At 33.1% G+C, this 9,729-nt stretch overlaps 1 protein-coding gene across 1 annotated transcript; it reads left to right on the forward strand.

The window, feature by feature from the left end:
• The first annotated feature begins 337 nt into the window (after positions 1 to 337).
• LOC145606746 (pectin acetylesterase 9-like) lies at positions 338 to 7,935 on the forward strand. The gene is made up of 11 exons (XM_081662569.1): positions 338 to 643; positions 768 to 850; positions 2,891 to 3,020; positions 6,170 to 6,249; positions 6,375 to 6,461; positions 6,561 to 6,685; positions 6,782 to 6,899; positions 7,005 to 7,082; positions 7,169 to 7,274; positions 7,357 to 7,505; positions 7,628 to 7,935. Exons 1-11 carry the CDS (start codon positions 505 to 507, stop codon positions 7,733 to 7,735), a joined length of 1,203 nt encoding a protein of 400 aa, XP_081518695.1. The 5' UTR covers positions 338 to 504; the 3' UTR covers positions 7,736 to 7,935.
• Positions 7,936 to 9,729: the final 1,794 nt, after the last annotated feature.

Raw genomic sequence — 9,729 nt, forward strand, 5'->3', positions numbered from 1 at the left:
TAGTAGATCATTAATAAATTCTTTTAATATTATAGAAAGAAAAATATGTTGAGATTAGAATAATTAGATAAAGTAACTTAAATACCCATAGATGTTTGATAAATTTCAATTAAAGAAAAAAAAAAAGGTGACTCAAAACAAGAGTAGAGACGACACAAAATGTAAAAAAGTGAAAAGTTAGAGGCCCGATCCCTGACCATCAATCATTTTCACAACAAACGAAATTGGGCCCCATCTTTTTCTTTATCTCTTTCTTCAATCTCCCTATATAAACCAGCACACCTCCATTTCCCTCCCATTTCCCCTCCATCTTTCCTTTCCCTCCTTTACAACACTCTTGCTTATCCTCCTATATTGGAGGCCGAGGAGTTGGTATTTCAAACTCGTTCATTACTTTGGCGGAACTTGATTTTATTACGCCCCGGCCCTGTGTTAGCCGGGGCTTTCTATCTACATTCTCATAACACATACATTGTAAATTTGTTTATAACGTCGTTACGAAAAATGGTGGCGTTACGGTTAGTTGTAGCTTTATTGTTGCTGATAACATGCGTACCGTGGTGTGTTAACTCGCAACTACCACATCGACTTGTGGTGGGAATGACAATGGTGAAAAATTCTACTGCTACAGCTCTTGGAGCATGTAAGTCGTTATTTTCAAACAATATTTGAAATTACATTATTACCCTTATAAATAATTGTTTTTCATTAGTTATTATGCTTATATAAGTTAATTAAAATGGTGTGATTTAATTATGTGGTTGAAGATTGCTTGGATGGGAGTTTACCCGGATATCATTTTAGCAAAGGATTCGGTTCTGGCGCACGCAACTGGCTTTTGCAATTTGAGGTAATTTCTATTAATTCTACTACAAAGTCTATAATAATGGTGGAAATTTCCATTAACTACGTTTTAGAGATTTTAGCAATACATAGGATTATAGGAATAATTAGCAAACCATAATAATTATTGTATTCATATACATTTATTGAAAAGTGATTTTACTAATACGGCATTGTGCATAATGCCTAACAATTAACCTTTAAGTCGAACTAGTCAAAAGTAAATTTTTTATTTATACACGTACTCCATATTAAATTTTCTATTTATTCAATTTTAAAAAATTGAATACTAAATTCGCGATTACTAAAGGTTAATTATTTGAAAATTCATTTGGTATTGTATAGGTTGATCCAATAAATTAACACTAGAATGTAGAGATTCTTTGCTTTCTCTTATGTCAAAGTCACTTCTTTGGGTATTGTTGCAACTTTGTTGCAGTTTTTTGGGGCAATCTGAAACGCCCTCAAAAGAATTAATTCTCCTGGCTTTTATGTGAAAACAAAGTTAAACAAAATGTAAAACAAATGTCAAAAAGAACATTGAGTAGTTAAACCAGTCGTTGCACGCCCACTTGCTTTGTTTCTATCATTTCCGAAGGTCACGGCTTTAGAATTGCTAATAAAGTTTGCTAACATAATTTGCACATTTTGAGCTTCTAATTATAGTCCTATACTCCTATATAATATGCTCCAAACACGGAGTATTATTAACAACTGGAGAATTTTACTTGCAATGTTAAAAAGGTGGTCATGTTCGTGTATTCGCGTTGGCATAAGGCAATGTCATCCTAATTTGATGATATTGCGTATCTTACCTTATTATATCAAAGTTTGTATTATTTGGTATATGTCAATGAAAGCAACAATTCTATTGTTATCATACTTTCACGGCTAATCCACTAAGTTAGAATCATTTATGAGATTGTCACAAATCAATAAAGTCGATCAGAAAATAATTTGGTTTGTAGTAGTAACGTGTAAACTTAAACAACTTATTAGTAATTGATTGTATGATACATACGATACATACGGAGAATTCTTCATCTAGTTGGACTCACTCACACTCAAGAGTCAATGTTCAATAGACCTTAGATGGACCTACTTGCACGTTAAGGCCAATTGGCCATGCGTACCCCACCCTTTGAAGAAGAGCAATGCTTAGACACTTTCACATACAATATCACAAAGATATACACGATCAAATAATGTAATTTGGATAAGATCTATGAATAATGCAAGGTATCTAAAATGAGAAGTCTTGATTATTGGTACGATCCAGTAAGTCAGCAACATATAATTAATTTAATTTTGTTGGACATTAATCATATAATTGTATAATTTGTATTTATCTAGTGAATGAATAAGGTTGTAAATGTGATAATTTGCGTGTATTAATTGCACTACATACCGAATATTGTGGACCCGCCGCCATTGATCCAAAGTTATATATGGCTGCTGATGGAATAATTGCATTCCTTTGTGGTCAATTAGTAATAAAGGACTAGTCGATTAAATTTTCAAGTTGAAAAATGAGGTTGTCTACGTCTAATGGTCAATAATAGTTAGTGTAACTAATCAAAATGCACCAATCAAGAGTCATCAAAAATTATACTCGTAATAACTATCTATGAACAAATTCTCTTTCAATTGTAATTGTATGGAGTTAGAGATTAAATAATTCCAATGATAATTGAATTTACTACATGATGAAAGATGTACAAAGTTACATTCGCGATATTGATGCTACTATGTACGTTATTAAGATTTCATATAGTCGATTTAGTCCTTTATCTCCTTGCCCATAAATTGACCTTAATGAACTCGATTGGCAATTATTTATTACTAAGTTTAAGATTTTAATTACGACTGTCAATTATTTTAATTGATAATTAATCGTTTGATACGTTGTGCTATACAAGTACTATGTGACAAACTCGATAAATGATAAGGAACTATGCATACATTGTACGTACATCGCTACATGTGATGATGCTAGCTTTGAAAATGGAGATCATTAGCTAAACACATATGATGATGTTTTTGGTAGGGTGGTGGGTGGTGCAATGATGTTAAATCATGCATGGAGAGGGCTAAAACTCGTCGTGGATCCACACACTACATGACTAAGGTGGAGGTCTTTTCTGGGATCCTAAGCAACAATGAATCCCTCAACCCAGGTAGGTTCCTATTTCTTTATTTTTATTACTTTCTTGGTTTTTAAGATATGCTAAATTTCTGTTAGGCACTTTCGGTTAATATATCTCTCATGGGTCAGCTTTAATTATAATCTCATTAGTACTACCAAACTTTTGTTAATGAAATCATGATGAAATTTTTAAAAATTAACAAATTGATGCTAGCAGGGATGATCTTCATTGAGGTATATAGGGGTTTGACGATCTCATTAAATTTTTAAATATATACTTTGTATGAAACAAGAAGAATATTGTCTAAATTATGAATATGAAAAGTTGTGTTCACAAAGGTTTTGTTACTTAAGTTAAACTTTTAATTAAAGATTTAAGGTTTAAACTTCTGCTCTCAATACTTTTTGGTCCAAGATCCGCCACTGAATGTTAGTAATATTTTATTTTTCATTCTACAACAAACCGTAGAAAAACAATCTCCTAGGCCCTGGCATTACGAAGTATTATAAAATTTTTTAGAGGTGCTATAGGCTATTGGGATAATTTTGACACGGCTGGCCTAGCTCAACACAACACAAGCACACAACCTAGCTTGGACTAGTTGGTGCACTATCTAGTCCACCTAGGTGGGTCATGATGGATCAAAATCCTAGCCCTCCATTCCGCTCTAACCATCAATTAACCGGGTCACTAAGCCTAGTGCGGTCCACCCAACCAAACCCGACTTACCCCTTTGGCCATCTCTACTCATACTCTATGAATCTTTAGAACGAGGGAAGCTAGCTAGGAAAGAAACTAGATCGAGTAAGTTGTAATTGTGCAAGCAAACAATACACGAGACGACAAAGTGGGATGGTCATGTTGATACAAACTAACTAGACAGGACAGACTGGAAATTTGTTCAATTATAACAAACAACATGTGCAAAAGGTGACATTAATCACTGTTATAGTACATGATTTAACTAAATTACTTTGATAGCTTTAAGCTGTCCTTAACTTAATTGACTCTGCTGCTACTATAGCATTGCCCATGATTTATGTCCAAAATCTTATTATGACTTGTATGTCGATTTAGGCCAGAAATTCAGTGTGACTTTGTGTGTGTTATAGTTTGTGCCATGTCTATGTTCTGTTCACCACGTTATATCATTTGTCACTTTGCTAATTTTTGCCTTTTCTATAATAATAATAATAATGTCAGATTTTCGAAAGAGAGGAGTTAGATTTGAGTTTTTAAAAATGATCCTCCCATCTTAATAGTTGTTTATGTTTACCTAACACGTTGACTGTATCTCTAGTTCAACCCACAACAAGTTTATTTTAAGATGTTATTAATAGCCGACTTTCTAAATTAAGTTGAATTTAAATTTTACTTAACTCGCTTGACCACTGAAGTGTGTAGCTGTATCTGGTATTGATTCATGATGATATGTTGGCTGTTGAGTCATTCTACATGTATTGTAACTCGATCACCATTGGAGAATATTGTAGCCCGAAAATGGTGTAGGAAATGTTGATGTTGCAAGTCAAGTTATAAGTGGTCTTGCTCGACCAACATTGGAGATCCACTTAGAAATTCAGAACAATTGCAGCTGATATTTGTATATTTTAAACTTAGATCTAGTTTAGATTGCCTTTAGCTAGGTATCAAGTACAGGAATCAAATCTGTGGTTTTTTAAACAAATAAAGAATTCCATTCTTAAAATAGGACCATTAGGATGAGTATTAATTTCCCAAAGATTCCACCCAAACCAGCTATAACTTACAAGTGGTATGGGTTTGGAATCATTCAAACTTACGACAACCTAATCAGAGCAATGTAGAACCGAATACACATATATACAAAAGCCTTCAAATGTTGGTTTGAAGAAGAATGCAGTAATAAAAACAGAAACACTACTGAATTTTTTTGTTGCTTTTACCCCCCCCAAAATGTGGGTCAGTGAGGATAATGTCTAAATTTGCATGAATCAAGCTGTATAAGCCTGTATATACAAAATTTCATAAAGATCATGTCTATTTTAAAATCAATGGTTCAGATTTCAGTTTCAGATGGTTACCCCTCCTTATTACATTATTGACTTTTACTTGCAAGTTATTTTGATGTTTTTGGACCTACTAGTACATGCACATCATTTTCCACCTCTCTTTCTTTTAGTAGTTAAAATGTCACCCAACCTAAATTTCCATACACTAAAGTTATTTGTTATCTACATAATGGGCCTTTTATTTTAACACTTTACAGCTTTTTTTTTTTTTTTTTTTAAAGACCTTTTCCACATTTAAAATTTGTGTTTTGCTGTATCCACATTTCCAAATTCTAGTGATTAAACACTAACATAGTTACATATACCATTGAAGAAGTACAAACCCAATCCCATGTATGTTACACACTTTTTCTCTCAAAAATTTCCTCAAATATGCAAGGGAAAACATCATATTTGTAATTTACACCTAAATTTACCTGATACTCTAAAAAGACGCCTTTGTAATAGACTCTCAATTCATACACCATGTTGGTTTAATCACTCATCACATACAACTATTATTCACATCTTATTTTTCTTTTTGGATTGTAGCATTTTTTGCCTTTATGTATGATTAGAAATAGTATTTTGAAAAGAAAAATAATCACCGGCCAAGCTAGAAGAGTCAGTTTAGTGCATGAGCGTCTAGTAGATAAATTTGTGTGGTTGTTTGAGAATCTCTAGGAAGAAGTATCAGACAATGGGACCTTTTCTTTTATATTAACCTTGTTTGTTCTGTCTTATGTACGCAAATTGCAAGTATTAAATTATCCTTATTTTGTATTAACTTCAAAAAAACTTATCTAAGTAACATTTACATACTGATCTAGTTATGTATGCCTTCTTCTGAATTTGCTATAATGGATTAAAATAATAATAATTTCATCATCATAGCTATGTGAAGTCCCCTGCAAAATGAGTCTTTGATTTTTATTTTTGCAATGTGATCACGATCATAATCTATCCATTTCCAATGATTTATAATGTGTATAGGCCAGGTTCTTGTTTAGCCAGCTTAGTAACTAATAGACATGTTCATGTTAAAAAATAACCTGAAGCATAGGATGTGAAAGTGATTTGAACTTAGAGGAGCTTTGTTTATTTTCGCTATATTGATTCAGTGTTTGCTTCATATAACGTTGACAACAGACTTCTACAATTGGAACCGCGTCAAGCTAAGATACTGTGATGGAGCTTCCTTTGCTGGCGATTCCAAGTTTGACAATGGGGTAGATATATTTCACTTAATGGCTTGGTCTGATCTGTTTTTAAGATCAGTCTTGTGTAGGTTTCAGAATTACAATAGATTATTATCTGTTCCATTTCTCTAATTGTGTATGTTAACATTGGACAGACCTCAGTGCTTTACTTTAGAGGGCAAAAAATATGGCAGGCAATGATTCTTGATCTTCTTCCAAAAGGGTTGGCACATGCAGAAAAGGTAGATTTCTATGATAATATCATGAAATCAAATGTAATAAACTTCTTAACACCTTGCGAAATCATAGGCATTTGACATCTTTTCGTTCGTACTCTGCAGGCTTTGCTTTCTGGTTGCTCTGCAGGGGGTTTAGCAGTGTTCCTGCACTGTGACAACTTATCCAGGTTTCTACCAAGAAATACTACTGTCAAATGTTTGAGTGATGCCGGTTTTTTCTTGGACATGTATGTCCTCTCTTCTACTCGTGTCCTATGAATTTTTGCTTATTCTTTTCCTACCCTATGTTTTCCAAATTTTGATCTTTGTCATTGTTCTTGCAGAAAAGATGTAGCCATGCATGAAACAATTAGGTCCGTATACCATGGTGTTGTTACACTGCAAGGAGTAGAAGAAAATCTCGACAAAAATTGCACCAATTCTCTAATCGATCCTAAGCTAGTATGATAATGCAAACTGCTTGATATATTCACCTAATAAAGTAATAATATGCTTTTGTGCACATTATAAGGTTCTGGACTGACATGTTTCTCTATTTTGTTTCAGTGCTTCTTTCCACAACATGTCTTAAGTTTCATTAAGACTCCCATTTTTATCTTAAACACTGCATATGATGTGTGGCAGGTATATGTTATATCTACTTCTTTTAGCTCCTGTATTTCTTAGATTTATTAAACTCATGTACTAATGGTTTTAATTTGCTTTGGCAGTTCCATAATATCTTGGTACCATCTTCGGCTGATCAGAGCAAAGAATGGAAGTATTGCAAGTATAATGTATCAACTTGTACTGACAGTCAAATTCAGAAACTACAAGGTATAAATCAAAGTGTTATCTTTAGGCTATGAGGCAAAATCCAGCCAAATCATGGACTTAAAATTCGGAATCTTTGTTTCAGATTTTCGACAGGAAATGCTCGAGGCTGCATACTCTTTCTATACACATTCAACTAGTGGAGGAATGTTTATAAATTCATGCTTTGCACATTGCCAAAGTGAACAACAGGAAACTTGGTTCGCTGTTGACTCCCCTAGACTGCACAAGAAGGTACATGTACAATCTCTTCTTCATGGTTTATTTCTAACATATGAATCCTGATTCTTAGTACATTGTTTATATTTCATCGTCCTAGAAGCTCAACTAGTAATAATACTTTGTATATCCTGCAGACCATTGCAGAGGCTGTTGGTGATTGGTATTTTGAACGAAACGAGACAAAGCTGATCGATTGTCCATATCCTTGTAATTCTTCCTGCCATAATATTATACCAGCATAGACTAATATACTCAGGGAATCATCATAGGACTTAGGAAATTTATACAGCTGGAGATTTCATAGCTCGATTCAATATACAAAAGTTTGATTTATTGTTCTGATACAGAATAGATGAAGTAATTTTTTGGTGTACACATTCCTGTAAGATAAATCATTTTGTTCCCATACCATATCATAAGATATAAAATCACTATTCTTCTAGTTCATTCTTATATATACTTCAATGTTATTGTACCTGTTTATGACTTCGGTTTATTGCTTTGAAGTCGTGATGGTTATGGCTACAAACTTTTAGTCTATTAGATGTATGATTTTGTTTCCTTTAATATACAAGAATGTAAATTAATGAAGCTGGAAAAACTGAAACATGACACAATTTACTACTCTTGAAGAATTTGATGTACTTAGATTACAAAGACAGTTCTATAGCATTAGTACGTGACAATCAAGGATTATTCTTATGAATCAATCTTGAGGAGTAAACATTTGAGATGTATACTCACTAGTGAATAACGTTGGATTCGCTTGCGTAGCGAACAATTGAATTTAAATGGCATGGCATGTATACTACACATATAGTGTTCCAAGCTTCCAACTCCCAAGTTGAGCAAGTACTACACATATTTTTATCTAATGTTATTAAGGGTTCTCTTAGATTCTAATCCACAAGCAATATACACGGTTATCTTGCATTCATTAGTCTATCTTTTGATTTTACTTTGCTTAATTCTAGCAGAATTTATTCTTTCATTTTGTATAGTGTTTTCTGCCTAGAATAATTTGCTTTCGTTGTTATTTTCATGTACAATTGTTGTACACTTAGTCTTGTGAGTATAAATACAAAGTATATACTGTAGTGTTGTAATTTTCCCTATTTTAAACCTTTTAAAATTATCACATTGAATAAAATTGACAATTAAAGTCAAATTAGGCTAAACAGACCTATTAGCTTATAAATTTCACATGGCTCATGAACCGCATTATCATTATTGACCAGTGACCACATTTATTGGACATAGAGTTGTATTCTCCATTGCATAGCTAAATTTAAAGTTCCTACTTTTCAAGTTTTAATTTTAATTTCTACATTTTCTTAGGATTATGATTATAAATTATCTTAAGCTCTTGTCAAAAAAAAAAAAAATCATTTATCAATTTTCTATCTTATCTTTATACGATTTTTTACTCTATTATTTCACAAATTTTTGTATGCGGCTGGCCACATGGTGCGGCAGGGGTTACTTATATGGTGTTACTATAGGTGTTACTTGTTTCTAGGGTTACTTGTATGGGTGTTACTGGTTTTGTCAGGGGTTACTTGTAGGTATTACCTGTATTCTGGGGTTACTTGTATGGGTGTTACTGGTTTTGGTCAGGGGTTACTTGTATTATGGGGTTACTTGTATACGTGTTACTAGTTTTGGTCAGGGGTTACTTGTAGGGTGTTATTGGTTTGGTACGAGATTTTGATCTAGGGTTCAAGTGTTCCATACAAGTAACCCTAGAATACAAGTAACTCCAGAATTGAAACAAGTAACCCAGAATACAATTTTTTTTTCAAGAGTTACTTGTACGATGTTACTGGTTTTGGTCAGGGGTTACTTGTAGGGTGTTACTGGTTTTGGTCGGGGTTACTTGTAGGGTGTTACTGGTTTGGTATAGGGCATACGTACAAACAACCCTTGAACAAGTAACTCATACAAGTAACCTTGAATAAGTAACTCATACAAGTAACCTATGCATACAAGTAACCCTTAAATAAGCTAGTAACTCATATAAGTAACCCTTGAATAATTAATCATACAAGTAACTCTTAAATTAACTCATACAAGTAAACCCTGAATAAGTATTCCATACAAGTAACCCCTTAAAAAAAAACAAGTAACCCCTAAAAAATACAAGTAATCAGTAACTCCTGAAAAAAAAATAAAACAAGTAACCCCTGAATAAGTAATCCATACAAATAACTCTTGAAAAAAAAAATTATAAGTAACC

Source organism: Chenopodium album, chromosome 23 (assembly GCF_948465745.1).
Source record: "Chenopodium album chromosome 23, dcCheAlbu1.1, whole genome shotgun sequence".
Classification (NCBI taxonomy): Eukaryota; Viridiplantae; Streptophyta; class Magnoliopsida; order Caryophyllales; family Amaranthaceae; genus Chenopodium; species Chenopodium album.

Bases quoted from the DNA above. Each gene is read 5' to 3' on its own strand.
- LOC145606746 (XM_081662569.1), top strand. From the start codon at position 505: ATGGTGGCGTTACGGTTAGTTGTAGCTTTATTGTTGCTGATAACATGC. The intron at 6,250-6,374 runs GTAGATATATTT...AACATTGGACAG, and splicing joins ATTCCAAGTTTGACAATGGG to ACCTCAGTGCTTTACTTTAG. The intron at 6,686-6,781 runs GTATGTCCTCTC...TTGTTCTTGCAG, and splicing joins GCCGGTTTTTTCTTGGACAT to AAAAGATGTAGCCATGCATG.